This window comes from Musa acuminata, chromosome BXJ3-4 (assembly GCF_036884655.1).
Source record: "Musa acuminata AAA Group cultivar baxijiao chromosome BXJ3-4, Cavendish_Baxijiao_AAA, whole genome shotgun sequence".
Classification (NCBI taxonomy): domain Eukaryota; kingdom Viridiplantae; phylum Streptophyta; class Magnoliopsida; order Zingiberales; family Musaceae; genus Musa; species Musa acuminata.
This window is the reverse complement of record NC_088352.1, coordinates 10585328-10603262: the sequence shown is the minus strand read 5'-3', so window position 1 is coordinate 10603262 and position 17935 is coordinate 10585328. Positions and strand designations below refer to the sequence as shown.

Here is a 17935-nt window from a genome sequence, read left to right as displayed (position 1 = left end):
CTGTATCTTAAGCTTATTAATGCTTGATCATTAGAACAGCCTGAACTAAATCAATGTTGGGATTTGTCTTATGGAGCTTTTTTAATGTCTGCAACTGGAAGCATGCTTCTCTTCAACTGTAGGACACACAGAAAAAGATTGAGAACAATATCTGCACATCGATTGCCTTCGACTCTCCCAATAGATTCTATCAATCATTTACACTTGTTTAAGCATACTCCAACAAAAAATTGTTTAGTCTTATGCTTCTCATTCTTCTCTTCAATGATATCATAAGGTACAGTCATTTCCTATAATATATCATTTACACTTGTTTAAGCATACTCCAACAAAAAATTGTTTAGTCTTATGCTTCTCATTCTTCTCTTCAATGATATCATAAGGTACAGTCATTTCCTATAATATATCATTTACACTTGTTTAAGCATACTCTGTTTTGTCTCATTCATCATCCATTTTGCATTTGCTGGAGTTTATACTGTGAGTTTCTGTTCATGTCTCATGGTTGGATTATGTGCAAAATCTAGATCATGATTATACGTTCACAGGTTAAAATAATCATCACTCGTTTGATTTCTTTATGTTTAGCTCAGATGAGACATTCAAATAATGTGATTTGGCCAATCAGAGCGCGACACGGTTCCAATTCATCACCTAATGCTGCCAATGATGAGCTGCCAGAATTGCACTCACAGGAGTACTAAAAGACTAATGAGGGAGGCAGGTGCAGTCAGCATGGTCCACTGCAAGCATTCAGAGAGAGAGAGAGAGAGAGAGAGAGAGAGATCCTAAACAAACACGATGAAAGGAAGGGAGGGGAGGGGAGGGGAGAGCATTGTCACCAAGACATGCCACAGCCCCACACATGCAACAAAGAGGAGCAGGACAAGGTTTGATTACAGTGGTGGGGAGCCCCACACGAGCTTAGCCATCAACCCCAAGGGTGTCATTATTCTAGATGAAGCAATTGGCGCACCATTTACTAAAAGGGATGGTTAGAGTAAAGTAGCTTTATATTTTTTATGTGGTCTGGGCTGTGAGATGTCAGCATCTTCCCCATGCTTAGGAACGCAGGATACTGCAGGAAAGGAGGAATGAGAAGAGGAGAGATCAAAGAGGTGGGCAAATTGGTGCTTGAGAGAATTAAGAGGAAGTTTAGGTCTACCAACTGGTGGTTAGGAGATTGAACACCTTAACCATCCTCATCACCAAACTCCCAAGAAGCCACAGCAAGGAACCTCCTTTGAAGACTTGCAGATAAAGAGATAGAGGAAGATAGAAAGAGGGAGAAAGGAGGGAGAAGAGATAGAAAGATTCGTCATTTATCATGGATTAGGAAGAGGGAGAAATACTCTCACGTGCAAGATGCAATTTTGAGCTCTGATGAGAGAGAGAGACGGGACTTGCAAACTGGTTGTCATTTTAATATAGTTGGATATGCTGATGAAGGTGGTGAGGCAGTATTAAATAGATATATTATAAGGGGAGGAGAGGAAGAGGGGAGCGCTTTGTCTTTGGAATTGAGGTCTCGGGATCGGTTTGTCTCCGAATTGGTAGGATTCTCCTCGGCCGATCGGCTGTAGGTTCATGCTTTCTTGTCCCCCACGAGGCGCGCAGACAGCAGCGGCCGCCGCCCTTCCCTTCTTCCTTTCGCGCCCTCCCCCTCTCTATCTCAGGTACTAGACTTTGATTTTTACTTGTCTCCCATCTTTCTTCATCCCCCTATCCATGTCTTTCTTCTTTCAACAAGGACGTCTCGATTTTGTATGTATATGTATCATATTTGCTTCTTCAAATCAACATCCATATCATTTCAGTTGCTTCTTCCTGCCTGGCTCCCTCTCTTTCTCCTTCCGTCTCTATCTCTCCATCTAGTTTTTAGTTTAAGAATTTTGGATGTTGGATTCACTATTTTAATTTTTTTTCAATCTAAGAAAGCTACTGTTTTGAGAACCGTTCTCCTTTATTTACTAGTTTTCTTTGTTTGTGCAACAGATTATTTTTAAGCGGATTTTGTTGTTCTTGGGTATTATACTTCTCTTTCATCTCTCTGATGAGTTTTCTCATGCTCTTTGCTCCCTCTTTATCAAAATCTGATGTTTGGGTAAAGGTTCCTTTGTTTTATGTTTCTCTCTTTCTTGTTGTTTTTCTTGATTTTGTAAATTATGCAGATTTGACATTTATTTTGCGTTGGCTAGGGTAAAGGGTACATATTCTGGATTTCTTGGTGGTGGGTTTTGGCTTTATATGGTGCATCTGGGGTTTTTCCTCTGGTATCTGGACCAAAGACCTTTTGCTCATCCATGCTTAAAGGGTTAAAAGAGACCAATCATTTGGGTCCTTTCAAAGATTTTCTACTTCTTATTGTCCCTTTTGCTGTCATATATCAATTGTTCTTTTAGTTCATGGAGCTCGAGAACCCAACCGAATTTGTATCATGTACTTTTGTTAGTTTCCTCCTAACCCTTTGGCCATTGTGCAAACATGTAGCCTTAAAATGAGAGAAACGTGGTTCGGGTTGATTGAATGTCCTGATTGATTAAGAGATTATGTATTCCTTAATTGGTTTCTGGCTACTCCTTTTATCAACTAAGCAAACAGATCTTGAGCTCCATTTATTTATCCTTTCTATTTGTGTCTGTGTTGGTCTTTGTTTGTTCTTCAGTTCAATTTTGCAAAATGATTAATTTCAATCTGAGGAATGATACAAGTTTTAACAAAATATAAATGATCTGCAGCTCAGAAGTTACTTTTAGTCATGTTCATTAAATGAATTTTCTGTTAGAACCTTTTTTTTTCTGATCATTTATGATTCATTAATTTTTTTCTCTGTTTGCAGTTGATCTTTAATCAGCTCTTCCTCTTTACTGTATTCAGAACTGTTGTGACATAATTCATTCTTCACCATGGGCTTGAACTTTTAGTGTCGGGTTCATCCAGGTTCCCATGACTAAGATAACTGCCATTTTTTCACACAAAATATTGCAATGATCCATCATACTTCTGTCTTTGAAGATCTTGCCCTGTTTAAGATCAAGGAAGATAAAGATGTCTACTTTCTATTCAATGTCTAATGACCATGGTGGAAGCACTCCAAATCTTGGCCTGAGGGATCCAGGGCATGCTCCATATTCTGAATCACCAGGTCCAGGCAACATGATGTACCTGAGCTTCTTGAATTCTGGTCAGTATACAGATGCAGTTGCTGGTGTTGCTAAAACCCAGCAGAATCACATTGAACTTCCCGGTGCCACTTCTGACATCTCACCAGGCTTGACTGTAGGGAATTCTGACATGGTCACTTCGCATCTTGGCAGCCATGGTTATAATGCTTGGAAGGATGGAAGAAATGAGATGCTATTTATGCAGACAGTTGATGGTACCATGAATGGTGCAGATGATCTACTTCATACTGATGACCCTCAGACGAGTATGCGGACTCAGTTGGGCATCATAAATGGACAAAACTTGTCTTTGCAGCAGTCAAATGTTCCAATCATGCAAAATCAAGGTTTATCACTCAGCCTTAACACACATATGCCGGTTCCTTCAATTCAGTACCAACCAACTAGCTCGGGTATCTCTTTCATGGGTTGCCATCAGTCAACTTCTGGAAATATTGGTCTGTTGAGGGAGGAACACTTTCAAAACAGAAGTTTTCATGGCAATGTCTCCCCTTACAGACAGTCTTATATTCCAAATTCTAAATATCTCAGGATAGCACAAGAATTGCTTGATGAAGTTGTTAACGTTGGGAGTGCTTTGAAGCAAAGAGCAGATAAAAGCCAAAGTCACCCTTCTGCCGATGGTGCTCTTACATGTAAGGATGGTAGCGGGGAATCGAAAAGTGAAGGGATGGCTTCAAACCCTCAAGAAGCCACCGTTAATTCTTCTAATGAGCTCTCACCTTCTGAAAGGCAGGACCTTCAGAACAAGGTCTCAAAGCTATTAGGGATGTTGGATGAGGTAAACTATATCCTTATCTCTATCTTTTTCATTAATTTGCTGTCATCCTTGTTTTCATACTTAGAATTTCATTTAATGTAGGATCATGTTAATAAATTTTATTTGAAGTTAGAAATTTTTTATTGAGAGTAGCAGTAAAATCTTTTGAGTTTGAGGCTTCAAATACTGATGGCCTAGCAGAAAACAAGTCATGTTGATTATAATGTTTGAAGGAACCATCTTGTTATCTTTGATGGAAAGAGACAGTGCATGTTCACAGATTTACAAGCGAGTGAACAAAGAATCGTGATGCTTGAGGTCAGAAAAAGCAGGATTTTGACAGGAGGAAAACAAGATATTTATCCGAAAAATCAGGATAACTAGGCAGGTAATGGTGGAAGAGAATGACAACTGAGTGAGTGCCTCGAGAAATGCACTATAGCTGAAAGAAAAATGTCAAACTGGTTCTGTAGTTCTTTGCTACCTGTAAAATTTCCCTATTAAACATTTCAGAAGTTTCTTCCTTGGCATAATCTTTTTGAAGTTCGGTGGCTTAGTTTGATACTGCCATTCATGATTATCATCTGGAAAGTCATGGCAGCCCTTTTGAAGGTTGATTCTTTTCTATGGTTTATAAGCAATCCTTATTTGTGAAGTTTTCACATGGAATAAAGATAGAAGAGTGCAAATAAATATGCAATGGGATCTCATGGTTTAGCTATAAGGTTAGATGCGCCTAAGTCAAATTTATGAAGCATAATGAGACACAGTGTATGTGCCTAATTATGGAAAGGGTTTGTGCCTATGGTGTTGTATGAGAAACTTGCACTCTACGGAAATGTAAGACTGCTATGATCGTTTTCCTTCTATTTACATCTGTAACATTACAAACTAAAATTTCTTGATATAAGTTTCCAAAAAGGCTTGCACTTGCTGAGTAGAAGTGTATTGACAATAACAGCATTGTGCAATCATTTGTATTAACGGAATATACTTTTGTAGAGCAATTTTGACAAATTCGTTATCATTTCTTTTTCACTGCAGGTTGATAGAAGGTACAAACAGTATTACCATCAAATGCAGATAATAGTGTCATGTTTTGATGCGATAGCTGGTTGTGGGGCTGCAAAGCCATACACTGCGCTTGCCCTTCAAACCATTTCTCGGCATTTTCGCTGCTTGAGAGATGCAATCAGTGGCCAAATTCAAGCTATAAGGAAGAATCTTGGAGAGCCAGACAACACAAGTGGCAAGGGTGGTGGGTTATCTCGCCTTCGGTACATAGATCAGCAATTAAGGCAACAGAGAGCCATGCAGCAATTTGGTATGATGCAACAGCATACCTGGAGGCCACAGAGGGGCTTGCCTGAGTCATCTGTCTCGATTCTTCGTGCTTGGCTGTTTGAGCACTTCCTTAATCCGTAAGCCCAACTACCTTCTTTTTCACCTGGTTGTTTTAAAACTACAATAAATATATACAAATACTAACAGTTACATTATAATATGTTTTGCCAGCTACCCAAAGGATTCCGAAAAGCTAATGCTTGCAAGACAGACAGGCTTGTCAAGAAGTCAGGTATACTTGTTTTAACTTAGGTACTTCTCTTGAGTTCTTTGGATAGTTCTTCTTTTAATGCTAATGTCGTTAGGAATGCATTGCTTAACTGACAATCTAACTATAATTTTTTTCATCTGAAAAGCCACTGTTATGATTCCTTTAATGTCTTTTTCCAGTAATTTATCTCTTTCCCCTCTCACGTCGTCTTATGTCCACTTCCTCTCGATTCTTTTACCAGGAAGGAATTGTTTCTTGGATCGTATCTGTATATTCTTCCTGATGAACTAATTTATCCTTGTGCTTGAGAACTGATAATGTACTGGTGTGCTATGAGCAATCTTTTTGGTTTGTAAATGTGTGCACATCATTAGTTAGACTTTTTCCTGATTCCACTTGGGTCTCCTCATCAAACAGTCTAGTTTGCTCAAATGTATTAGTTTGTATGACTGACGAATCAAGACATATAGTAAGTAAATTCCTAGCTCACATCAGGCTGCGTCAGAGAAAAAGGGCAGTCGTAGTGTATATGTTTTGAATTTAACTTAGTATTTTTTTCATGATTTGGTCTCCTTTCATTCAGGTATCAAACTGGTTCATAAACGCACGAGTTCGTCTTTGGAAGCCTATGATCGAAGACATGTACAAAGAAGAGTTTGGTGATACCGAGATTGACTCAAACTCTTCCTCAGAAAATCCACCAAGACTTAAGGAAGACATTCAGTCCTCTGAGGACCATGACGACATGCAAAACCCTGCAACCGGAAGGTGCCAAACAAGCCAGATAAGCAACTCCTCAAGACCTAATGTCATCCCAGCTATGGATGTGGCCGAATCAGTTGCTGCTTTCCAGAACGAAGAGACTGCACAAGATTCATATATGAATCTGAAAATTAGTGACCAAAGACCAGTCGGAGTAGATTCCAGCTTCTTACAAGATGCTCTTGCCCACCAAGACGGGAGTGGGAGGTTTTTGGCTTATCAGATGGCTGAGTTGGGTCGCTACGGAAACAGCGGAGTGTCTCTCACACTGGGGCTGCAACAGTGTGATGTCGGCCATCCTGCATCAGACGATCAGCAGAGATTTCTCGCAGCGAGAGCGAATGATGTTTATGGCACAGCTGCTCCAGTTGGGCCTGATACGGCCGATTATGATTATGCAAACATGGGAGATCGGCGACACCGACTCGGGTCAACACATTTGCTGCATGATTTTGTTGCTTAGATTTATTTACTTTGGTTGTGATTGCTATATCTGAATCTCTGAACCAGAATAATTTGTTCTGAGATGCCCTTTAAGCATTGCTTGCAATTATACAGAAGAAGTGGTTTTAGCATGGTATACAATGTATAACATAAAGAGGTGGCTATTTGGTGGAATTATAGGGTAGCATGTTGTAAAGATAGAAGCATATTTTTGTGTAATCTCAGAACATGTAATGTTACTACCAATTAAGTTTAATCTATATTGTATACTATTTGCATGACTTTCTTTTGAATTTCTTGTCGCTGTCATGCCATCTAAAAGCTTAAATCATGATTTATGATTTTATATTCTTAACAATCCCCGAATGAAACTTGAATTGTTCCAAATATGATCTATGGTTTTGTAATCTTAATACTTTCATTTGTAAGAATGTTGATGGAATATTTGACCGCAAGAAACATTGGGAGAAGTGTCATCCCTCCTATTTGATACAGTTCTCATGCTCTGAAATAACTTGAATCTGTCTCACTATCATTGACTTTTCCTCGAGCTGAAATGAAATAATCATTAGATCATTATATTGTCCCGAGAGTCGAATTCACCCCACACACACACAATGCCTGCAACCTGCGGCAGTGAAACAAAATGATATCCTCAGAGGATGAAGACATGACAAGCCTAGCCTTCCTCATCATGTCAGGAGGAGGCAACCTTGCAGAGAAAAGGTTCAATCATTGTCACATGACTTCACAAGACAATCCATCCAATGAACAGCTCGAACATGATGACAGCAGACATCATCACTGTGCGCCAGTTTGGCCCACACCTTATTGTGCTGTGCAGTGTGATTGATGGGACAAGATCCAGCATCACTGTACACGATCCCAGTCTCTGCTCCACTGTACCGACCCACGATAACAATAATGAACTACTAGAACTTCCTGGATGTTCTTGAGGACCTGCTATTGTATTATTTTTTTTGATCAAAAGGGAAACAATTATATTGATTTAAAACAAAAGTGTAACATGCAGATCATCCGCAGCTAACAAAAAGGATGTGTGAGTTCTGCCATAAGCAGCAGCAGCAGAGTGGCTCACAGCAGCATTTGCAGACCTTGGCAGGTGAGACACATTCACCACTTGCAATTTATCAACAAGGAACAAAAAAATCACAGAAAGTAGATCTCAGAAGCCAATTGACTATGGACAAAGAGTCAATCCAGGAACCAAAAGGATGTGGAAATGGTACAACGACGCTTGTCCCGGAATTGGTTATCAAGTGAGGAGGAGCCTTCCTAAATCCAGGTTCCTTGGAACCAAGAAGAAGGGAAACTGAATCTGAGGTGAAGGTGCTGTTGCAATGCAGCCCAGTAATCCTATGCAAATTGACATTCCAGCAGAATGCGGGAGGAGGAATCAAGAATCCTGCTGGTTGTGTATGATACTAGAAATGTAGCTAGAAGTAGACAAGTGATTCCAAGAAAGTTTTCGCAAAAAAATTTTGATCTTGGGAGCAATCTTATGAAAGTCATCTTTCATATTGTCTTTTAGGTTGCAGATAGATTTGTAGGCATGGGAGGGGAGTGATGACCATGGATGGAGATGACCATGTTTGGTCAGAAAACCTTTTACCAAAGGGTGTCTGTCATAGGAATGATGTGCTTTGCACAGATGGCTTTGTTGACCACAAGGAGGTCCCATTTACCCACCCACCCAAGCCTCCCTGCTCTTTAGGTAAAGTCATGATGGACCAACTGATAAGATTGCATCTTGCTTTTTTGCCCATCCTCCATGAAAAGGTCCTCAGATAGCTTTGAGAATTTGGAAATGAGCTTGTCAAATATTCAGGAACCAAGTAGAATGTGAGTTGGAAGTGAATTTATGATTTGAGTTTATAAGCACTAGCTTGCCAGTTTGGGATAGCAAGCATTTGTGCCACCTTTGGATGGATTTTCTTTGATATCTATCTATCTATCTATCTATCTATCTATCTATCTATCTTGCAACAGACCTTCAGAAAGGAAAGTCTCAAAGTATTTAACAGGCCAGCATCCTTCCTTGATGCCCAAACTGTTGCAAATCGAATACTTTGTACTTGGATTGCAGCAGGAAGGTTAACTTTGAGGAAGGTGAGGGATTTATAGATAGATAGATTTGTAAGATCCTGAGTACGTTGGAGCAAGATTTTGAGTTGGTTAAGTAAAAACAGTTTCCTTCTTTGAGTTGGTTAAGTATAGATTTACCGATGCCCTCAACCAATGTTGATCATTCATCAAATTGGTTATCCCACCCCACATCGACTCCTAAACCAATTTGATCGTTCATCATTGCTCGAGCAAGCAAAGGTAGGAGAAGGAATACAAGCAAAAATTTGGTGAGAATTTTATAGACCACATTGTAAAGCACAATTAATAATGACTTTGGTACGATTAGCGCAATTAGAAATAACTTTGGTGAGAATTCTGTGGATCACATTGGAAAACACAATAGGTTTAAGATCTTTGATGTATATAACATTAAGAGACCCCAACTTTTGGGTATAGTGAGGTGAGTAAAATCATCAAAGGAGAAACTCGACATTCAGCAAATCGTATTAATAGCTGAACAAAGAATACCTTAAACATATTTTCTTCAGCTGCAATTTTCAAATGAAATCAAATTTCCTGACAAGAAAGAATGGCATCAGATGGCACATTTGCAATGACAACAGCACTACATTCAGCCATATCAAATGACACCTTACTTCGATAACTAATGTGAAGAAATTAAGAACAAGACATCTAAGAAAGCAAATAAGTGATTGTTTTACTCTGCTTTCCTGATGCTATCCATTCTGGCACCAACTTCGGATTATGCGTTGGTAGACCAGTGCGAATATCTCAGAATTTAAAGAGATAACTTGAATGAGCAAATGCACACACTGACATACTATCTTTTCCCTCTAAATGCAACTACCACACGATACAAACGACTATCTTCGATCGACACCAGCACTTTACAATTACGCCGAGTTGTTCTGGCCAATGCGATTTGCAAAGCTCAGGTTATCGGCTGAACAGCTGAAGAACATACAGCTTCTACTGCAACTTTTTTCATCACATTCGGACATGGGTCACCGCCAAAGTTAGCCTGGGAGATGGCAACCACACATTTCTCCTTTCCGATACACTTCTGTTTAAATGTAACAAGGAGTCAAATTTTACCTTATCGGTAAACAATAAATTTAAAAATGAAATATGCATTGATGTAATTATTCTTTGCAAGGTTTTGACATACAAGGGAATATATGTCAAAAGTAGATGCACGTTGAAGGAATATACATATTAGATCATACACATATATGGATTCTCCCTCATCCTCTATTAGAAACTATATGATACAAATGCATGGGCCAGTCTCCGCATGCAGCAACTAACGCTGCCTACGCATCAATTTGCAGTGGATTTTAATCAGACACACATTTTGAGGGCACAGACACTTTGCCCGTGCCATATCTATTCATTGTCTTGTAACTATAATTTCACAGAAGAAAGAACTCATAAATAGCAACATAGAAAAATATGTGTATTGAAGAACAGAGTAAGATAAATTAGAAGTGTGGTAACCTTCTCCAGGATGGAGTGGGAATTTGGCGAATGGCATGCTCCCTGTTGAAAATTTCCACAAGTTCCGAGGGGTGTCCCATAGCTAGCAAATTTGATGGCCGATATAGATTGTCCCGGCGCACATCGCAGATGGACCTTTGGCTTGCGGTATTCTTCAGGCTCTCCATAGCTCTCGATGTGCCAATTTTTTATTGTGGGATGCCACTCAGAAACATCAGCACAAACACTAGAAACAGATCTCATCATTAATGCAATCTTTGTTGCATCACCTCCAAGTTCTTCAAATACTACTAGTAGATTTCTTGTTGGTTGTAACCAGGAACGTGGCACATGGTACCTGAATATCTAACGATTAGCTCAATGGTACACTATTTCCAAATTCATCAGCACATATCCTACTTTAGTTCCATTAACTGCAACATTAAACATATATTTTATTCCTTAAAAGTCTGCTATCCAGTCATCAATAAAGTAAAAAAAAAATGGTGGCAGAGTTACGAGGCATCTGTTAGATAGATATTTCAGATTAACAGTAATAGCCACAATTGTTTCTTTGCACCAAATGTAGCATCCTTGAGATTGAGCAATTGTTGCAATTATCTTTAATAATTACAGGCACACAAGTAGTTTTGAATTTATACAACCAAAAACACATTTCCAAGTCTTGCTAACACTGGATATGATGTTGCTAAGTCATACTAAAACTGGAGGAATTCAACTGTATGAAGTCCCTCTATCAAAGGATTTCAGAGTAAATAACTTGTTCAAGTTGGCTTTATATTAGTTTAATGGGATTATCCAAAATGTAATTATTAAGTTAAAAATACAAAAAGTAAAAGAATGTTTTTCATGCCAAAGTTACCATCGCTGGGTCGGTTGGCCACAACCACTCTGACACTTAGGTGATCGATATGTCCCTGTGTAACTGCATGACTTGCAATTCTCTTTCGGCGCATATGCAGTCCAGTATCTTCCAATGCTTTGTCCATTTATCCACACATGACCCTTCCCCATGCTGGCCATATCCAAAGCCAATGGCTCATCTCCATCAGGAGCATCAAAATATGCCTGAAAAGACAAGTCTAGTGGGTAAAGCTGAGATTATCAAGAAAATAACATTATAGACAGGTCTGTGTACCTACCCTATACCATGTTAACGGCTGCTGATTTTGTACGAATGAACCTTGCATCCATTCAACAGAAGAAGCACCTTCCAAAGAATTTAGGTTCATATCTTCTCCTTTTAGACCAACCTACACAAAGAAGAAGAATGAAAAATATACCACTTCTGCTGCACTGAAATCTACCACACTGTAACAGATAACAAGGTCAGCAAAGCAAAATTACCTGATATGACCATGTCTGCCATGTTAAGTCTCTACTTCCTTCATCAAGCTCATGTAGCACAACAGGACCCAGGACTCCAGTGCTCCACAACTCATAATGCACCCCAGAATTCTTCACCGCAGTAATAGAGGCAAAGAAATTTGAAAATTCAGTGTTAACAGGGCAATTCTATTCACTATGCAAACCGGTTCAGACTGAAAAGAAATGGCAAACTTACTGGCAGTCCAACAGCCACACTTAACAGGGCAATTCTATTAGTTCCAGCACGAAGATTGATGTTTCCAGAAAATTTGATTCTCTTATTTTCCCTGGTTCCATATGCAGAACCTGCCAAAGCATACTTAAAATTCAGCCTCTTGCTAACTAAAGCTTTGCCGAATTAAGAGTACATAAATAGAAGAACCATGGATATGCAACATACCTGAGAGCTGTCCGTTGACAAAGATATGCAGTGCATGACCAGCTGACCGGACAGTGAGGACAGGAAGCTTTCCCCCTTTTAAAAACTCTTCAGCTGAGCTGATGTCAACACTACACAAAAAGAGGCATTCCTGTTTATTTAGTATCTTAAACATTATTCTGGTGATCTCAACATTAAGACACAATGTCATTGTAAATTGAAGAAGAACTTAAACATCAGATAGTTCAAATCTATTTTGATTATGCTGAAATAAGGAATGTGGTCAAAGTCACACCTAGTGATGTACCACAAGTAGTCACTAGTATCCCTGGTAACATTTATCTGCTCCAGCAGCCCAGTTGCAGTAATCAAAGAATTTTCTTCCAATGAAGCAACCTCCTCATCATACCTCTCCCACATGAGTGACTGGGTATTAGTGGGGTACATTTGCATTTGAGATGTTTGAACACCAATCTGTAGTGAACACACACACAGACTCTCAGAAACATGTAACATAGAATTTGACTATTCAAAAGCCTTGCTAGTATGGTATGAACTTTTGACAATTTAACTGGAATGAAATATATATTGGCTGGAAGTATTCTATTTCAATCTCTGTTTAACCATCAAGATTTTAGAAGTGTCCAGCAACATTTGATAAAAAATTTGTTGAATTTGAAACAAAATGACTTGCCTTTGCAGTGTTGAATACCACATTTCTGCAGTCAGGTAAGATGCTGATTGACCAAGGTGGTAGGTTGTAGTGCATGTTATTGAACATTATCTTTGCATACGAATTTGGCTCGTGATTTGAAAGGAAAGCTGCACAACCTCCAGACTCAGAGCTGAAAACGTGAGCCTAAAATTTGAACACAGTAAATTGGGTCATCATACATGCCCACCTTTAAAACAATAGAAGTGATAAATATAACTAATCACTATATAAGAAGAATTTAACACACCTGTTGGAGACTTCCCAAGGAAGTAACTGTTGGATCAGCTGAAACTAGAGCTTGTTCACACAACTTAATGGCCTTGTGGAGCTCTTTTAGATGTCCATATTTTGGTTCTCTGATTAGTCCTGCCAGTTTGTCATGAAAAAATTGAAAACCTATCTAATTCAAATCCAAGTAAACAGAAATATATTCATTGTGTTTTTGTATTAAAATCAAACTTTTATTAGTATCATAATGAGATTCAAACCAATCAATGAAAAATTGCATTATTGGTTTCAAGTTCCTGAGAAGGAGTTCAATTTATGGTTCTCAACATATCATATGACAATTGAAGTAAACATATTAAAAAACTAAAACCAAAACTGAAGTAATAATATGACAGCTGAAGGAGCTCAATTAATTTCTTTCAACAGTAGAGGAGCTTAGTTGATCTTTGCTGACAAAAGGTCCTCTTTTGAAGTCTGGTAGCCCTCATTTAATAAAAAAACCAATCTTATGAACAACCTATAATTCAAACGCTGAAATTTGCATCAAAGCATCAACAAAGACATGAAAGCTCTTTTTTTCTCTTAAATAAACAGTGTCCATTAGAACAAAATATGTCGAATTCCACAATAATGTGAATCAACCTGTCAACAAACATAAGTGCGAAGATACATTACATACTTCTCCCATGTATTTACAAACTACAAGGAGAGAGAGAGAGAGATTTATACACATTAAAGATAGAGAGAGCACATGCGATATAATAATGGAAAATACAAACAAAGGAAAATCAGTGTCAACATGTTATGTCATCTGTGACAATTTTCTAAAAGGAAAAGAAAAAAAAATCCTTACCATATTCATCTATTGGAGCATCATAATCATAACTGGTTGTGATGAAAGGACCTCCAGCCGTACGCCCAAAATTAGTTCCCCCATGATACTTCAATAAGTACGGAAAGGAAAATTGTATCAATTAATGTGTTCTTTGGAGAGGCTTAGAATCATCAGCATGCAAAGACAATTTAGTAGTATGAATAAATTGTCTAACCATGTAATAGTTGATGAATGAACCACCATTTTGTATAAAGCGTGCCACAGCAAATGCGAGGTCTTCAGCTGGTCGGTGACGGATAGTGCCTCCAAACTCTGTAAACCTATAGTGGTAACAAAGAGGCAAGTCTTGCAATTAGCTTCTGTGGTAACATGTACTTGTCAACAAGGTCTATTTTCCCAGGAAGATAAATATAAGAAAGCACATAAGTTCTTCAAAGACGAAGCATTTCATTAGACAATGATGCAAATTCCTGACACAACATACACATATCCCAACTTAAGCTGAAAGTGAAAATATATAACTTAAGAGAAACTTACCAGCCACTCCAAGCTTCAGTCCACATCATAGGCTTATAAGGCTTATTGGGAGTAAAAGAATCACAGTAAAAGCCATTGCATGTATTTATCTGTTTTCAAAAGTAGATAGATTTATAAGGAAAATATTGAGAACATATGCTATCAAGAATGCATATGGTTTAACATAAATGACCATGCAAAAAATATTGCTCCTCAACTTGCATAAGTTTAGGATACTCATTATCTTCTTTACATTTGAGAACCATGATTAATAATGTGACACAAAGACGATAACACTATTTAACTGAAAGCTAACAGTTAGAAATCTGACATCACACTTATTTCTCGAGAATAGCCATATTAAATTTTTCCCAAAAAAATGCAGAATCATTACTAGATTTCAAATTAAATTACAAAAAACTTAGTATATTAGGTGAATCTAGTTTATTAAGATATGAATTGTTTCTAATATAAAATCCAAGACAAATTAGTGATCGAAGCTGGATGAGATATATAGGTCTATTAAATAGAAAAAGAGCAAAGTAAATTGACATCAAAACACTAAAGTTTTAAAGATACATGCAAGACTGAAACACAAACAAAACATTTTGTTAGCAATATATGCAACAAAAAACAAAGAGAACCAACCCCACCTTCAACACAACTCAAGATGAAAAAGGGAAAGAAAAAAAAAGAAAGAAACGTGTGTAGAATATAGTAGATCCTCCTACCACTGGATCAGGGGCATCCTCCTCCTTGCACATAACCCATGGCACACCTGTTCCCAATCCAACAGCCATGTCCGCAGCCCAGTTCACATATGAACGACCAGCAGACCCTAATGCCTTACTCTCAGGCCCATACTCGTTCTCAATCTGCATCCATGGAACTATAGATCAGCAAGTGGAAACAAAAAGACTATTCCATGATTTTCTCCTCCTAATGCCTTTGGTTAATGGTAAGAAACATGCCTGTGAAAGAATGATTGGACCACCCTGGGAAGCAAATAGTGATTCACTTTTCATCATCTCAACAATTTTTTGGGTGAAACCTTGCATAGCCATCTGCAAACAAAATCATATTCTTGTAAGGTATACTCTTTGGTAAGATTTAATGAAGAAAACTGAGTAAAATATGGAAGAGAAGGTATAAATCTTCCAGTTTTTGCATCAATAGAAGGAGAAGAAATGTGACGCTAAATAGGAAACAATGGATCAAGGACTAGACCTTGAACGGCTCATTATCTGTTCTGAAGCTGATTCCCGGTACATACTTCAACCAAACTGGAAATCCTCTGAACAAACATAGCAAGCGAAAATGAGATAGAAGTAAAACACCACGATTTTTTTACACGAGATATGTAAGAAAGAATGTTTATGCAGCTGGAAAAGTTACCCAAAATTCCACTCGGCACAGACATAAGGCCCAACTCGGAGGTGGACATACAACCCCACCTTCTGGACTGTCTTAATAAACCTCACCAGATCATACCTTCCCTCAAAATTGTACTGCCAAAAGAGAAAGAAAAATGTATAAAATCAAGGAGAACCATCTAAGATGTTAGTTCTACAACAAATCAGAACACACAACACACTGAAGGATAGTAAAAATTGAAGAAGTGTGCAAAGAAAGGTCAGTGAGATACAGTTCCAGGTGAAGGCTCATGCCCATTCCAGAAGACATAGGTCTGTATAACATCCAGTCCTCCATCTTTAGCTTTCTGAATGAGCCCTTCCCACATCTAACACACCAAAACAACGAAGCCCATCCAAGATTAATAACAAAATCCTCAGCAACTGTGAGAATACAAGAGACAAAAATAAATCTAGGAACAAAAATCTCTGAGAGAGTTTTTCTTGAGGAAGTACATCTGGGGTGCTCCTGGGGTAGTGAATGGAGCCAGAGATGAGGATCTTCCTCTGCCCATTGATGATGATGGCCTTCCTGTCATAGGTCACACCACATTGTGCCACAGGGAGAAGAAAAAGAAGCAGCAGCAGCAGTGAGGAAAGGAAATGTGGTGAGCTCTGGGATCCCATTCTCAGGTGGTGATTCCCACTCCACTCTCTCAGATCTCACTCTTCCCTCCTGCTCTCCCACTCCCTTTCCTTTTTTTTTTTTTTTTCTAGGAGAGGGAGATGTTGCAGAGGGAGGAGGACACTGACGGAGTCAAAGGAAGGCTTGGATGGGCTGTGGAGTGGTCTTCCTAACCTGCCAAAGAATCCATCAGCTGTGTTGGATACACAATGCAGTGAGCTGAGCTGAGCTCAGGGACAGTCAGACTGGTAGCTATTAATATAATGGAAAGAACAGGTGTTGGCATCTCTTTACCTCCTCACGCAGCATGGACAAGTGTGTGCACCACTCCAAACAATTGTGCAGCTCATCATGGCAATCCCTTTTCCCATACCACACACCTTTTGCCCTTCTTGACCTTCATGCATGGTTAGGTCATGGTTTATGGTACAAACTTCTGTAGAATTTACTGGCAACAAACAAAGTGAGAAGTTCATCATCCCAAGCCTTCTTTCCCAAAGCACATGCATGTTTCCCCTTCTTGACCTCCATGCATAGGTGGGTTAGGGTTGATGGTACAAATTCTGTTGGTTTTCCTGCATGGGATGTGATGTCCTTGCAACAGCTTCTGTGACTACTGGCCAACATTCTTGAAAGAGTGTTGCCATTGGAAAGTATTCAGCAATTAGCAACTCTCTGGGGTTGTGCAGCAGAGGTAATCATGCTTTTGACACAAGTGGAGTGAGCCAATGTTTGGTTCCCATGAAGACAAGAGGAAAAAGATGAGAAACAAACTCCTGCATTTCCATTGTCATTTACCACATCATCTCTTAAGATTTCAAGGGTGATGCATAATAATCTTCACATGATTAAACTCAAAATTTCTATTGCAGTACTACATTGCTCAATCTGAATGAAGCTCACAAATCTCAATGTTCAACAAGTGACATGGCCAACAGCATTCATTATTCTCTGGTATGGAACCACCAAAGAGAGATTGGTACATGTGAGAGGCAATGAGGTTCTTTAATAGAGGGTATAAAGTTAGATAAAAAAGGAATGAGCATTTTGTCCTCCCTAGTGGACCAAACATTTTCATTATGCCTTAAATAACAAGAAAAATAGATCTGTCCACCAACATTCAATATTATGCTACAATAAAAAAGATTATTCCTGTGAATTAAAATCTTGATCAAGTATATAAGCAAAGGAACAAACATAACATTGTAATTTGTCTTCCAGAGATAAAAATGATGTGCTTCCAAATCTGAATCAACCTTTTTCCTCTTTCACTCTTAGGTCCCCACAGCAATTGCAACTGTTATGTGCCCTAGGAAAGTTCATCTGGCTTATTAGGTCAGGGCTTTCCTTGTCCACCCTGTGAATGATGAGTACAAACAAAGGGGGAACAACATATGGATACTGGTTTAAATGTGTTTTAGAATCTTTAGGGAAATTGACAAGCTAGGCTCCCATTGATTGTGCTAACACAATGGAGTGAGAGAGAGAGAATCCTAAGTTTGGTTAGATGCTTGGTGTCCATCACATCACATCAAATAGATTTTC

The 17935-nt window shown here is 38.7% G+C and overlaps 2 protein-coding genes across 6 annotated transcripts; one reads left to right on the top strand and one right to left on the bottom strand.

The window, feature by feature from the left end:
* Positions 1 to 966: 966 nt before the first annotated feature.
* Positions 967 to 6987, top strand: LOC103981365 (BEL1-like homeodomain protein 7). Of its 5 annotated transcripts, none has more exons than XM_009398082.3 (6): positions 967 to 1676; positions 2840 to 3184; positions 3284 to 3966; positions 4990 to 5366; positions 5461 to 5521; positions 6084 to 6987. In XM_009398082.3, the coding sequence occupies exons 2-6, from the start codon at positions 3049 to 3051 to the stop codon at positions 6723 to 6725; spliced, it is 1899 nt and encodes a 632-aa protein (XP_009396357.2). In that variant the 5' UTR covers positions 967 to 1676; positions 2840 to 3048; the 3' UTR covers positions 6726 to 6987. The 5 variants fall into 5 exon arrangements, with proteins under 5 accessions (XP_009396357.2, XP_018680839.2, XP_065003855.1 ...); XM_018825294.2 differs by having other exon boundaries at positions 3272 to 3966; XM_065147783.1 differs by having other exon boundaries at positions 969 to 1676; positions 2925 to 3966.
* Positions 6988 to 9432: 2445 nt separating this feature from the next.
* Positions 9433 to 16631, bottom strand: LOC135634800 (beta-galactosidase 5-like). The gene is made up of 19 exons (XM_065145405.1): positions 16222 to 16631; positions 15999 to 16094; positions 15749 to 15861; positions 15581 to 15647; positions 15325 to 15417; positions 15085 to 15228; positions 14375 to 14463; positions 14052 to 14157; positions 13856 to 13943; positions 13022 to 13140; positions 12754 to 12918; positions 12355 to 12533; positions 12081 to 12190; positions 11877 to 11986; positions 11660 to 11770; positions 11455 to 11565; positions 11175 to 11380; positions 10313 to 10649; positions 9433 to 9878 (listed from the first exon to the last, which is right to left on the bottom strand). The coding sequence occupies exons 1-19, from the start codon at positions 16390 to 16392 to the stop codon at positions 9747 to 9749; spliced, it is 2547 nt and encodes an 848-aa protein (XP_065001477.1). The 5' UTR covers positions 16393 to 16631; the 3' UTR covers positions 9433 to 9746.
* Between the last annotated feature and the right edge of the window lie 1304 nt (positions 16632 to 17935).

Bases quoted from the DNA above. Each gene is read 5' to 3' on its own strand.
- LOC103981365 (XM_065147783.1), top strand. From the start codon at position 3,049: ATGTCTACTTTCTATTCAATGTCTAATGACCATGGTGGAAGCACTCCA. The intron at 5,367-5,460 runs GTAAGCCCAACT...ATGTTTTGCCAG, and splicing joins TTTGAGCACTTCCTTAATCC to CTACCCAAAGGATTCCGAAA. The intron at 5,522-6,083 runs GTATACTTGTTT...CCTTTCATTCAG, and splicing joins CAGGCTTGTCAAGAAGTCAG to GTATCAAACTGGTTCATAAA.
- LOC135634800 (XM_065145405.1), bottom strand. From the start codon at position 16,392: ATGGGATCCCAGAGCTCACCACATTTCCTTTCCTCACTGCTGCTGCTG. The intron at 12,919-13,021 runs GTGTGTTAAATT...TTCAAATTTTAG, and splicing joins CCTTGGGAAGTCTCCAACAG to GCTCACGTTTTCAGCTCTGA. The intron at 11,987-12,080 runs GTATGTTGCATA...ATGCTTTGGCAG, and splicing joins TGTCAACGGACAGCTCTCAG to GTTCTGCATATGGAACCAGG.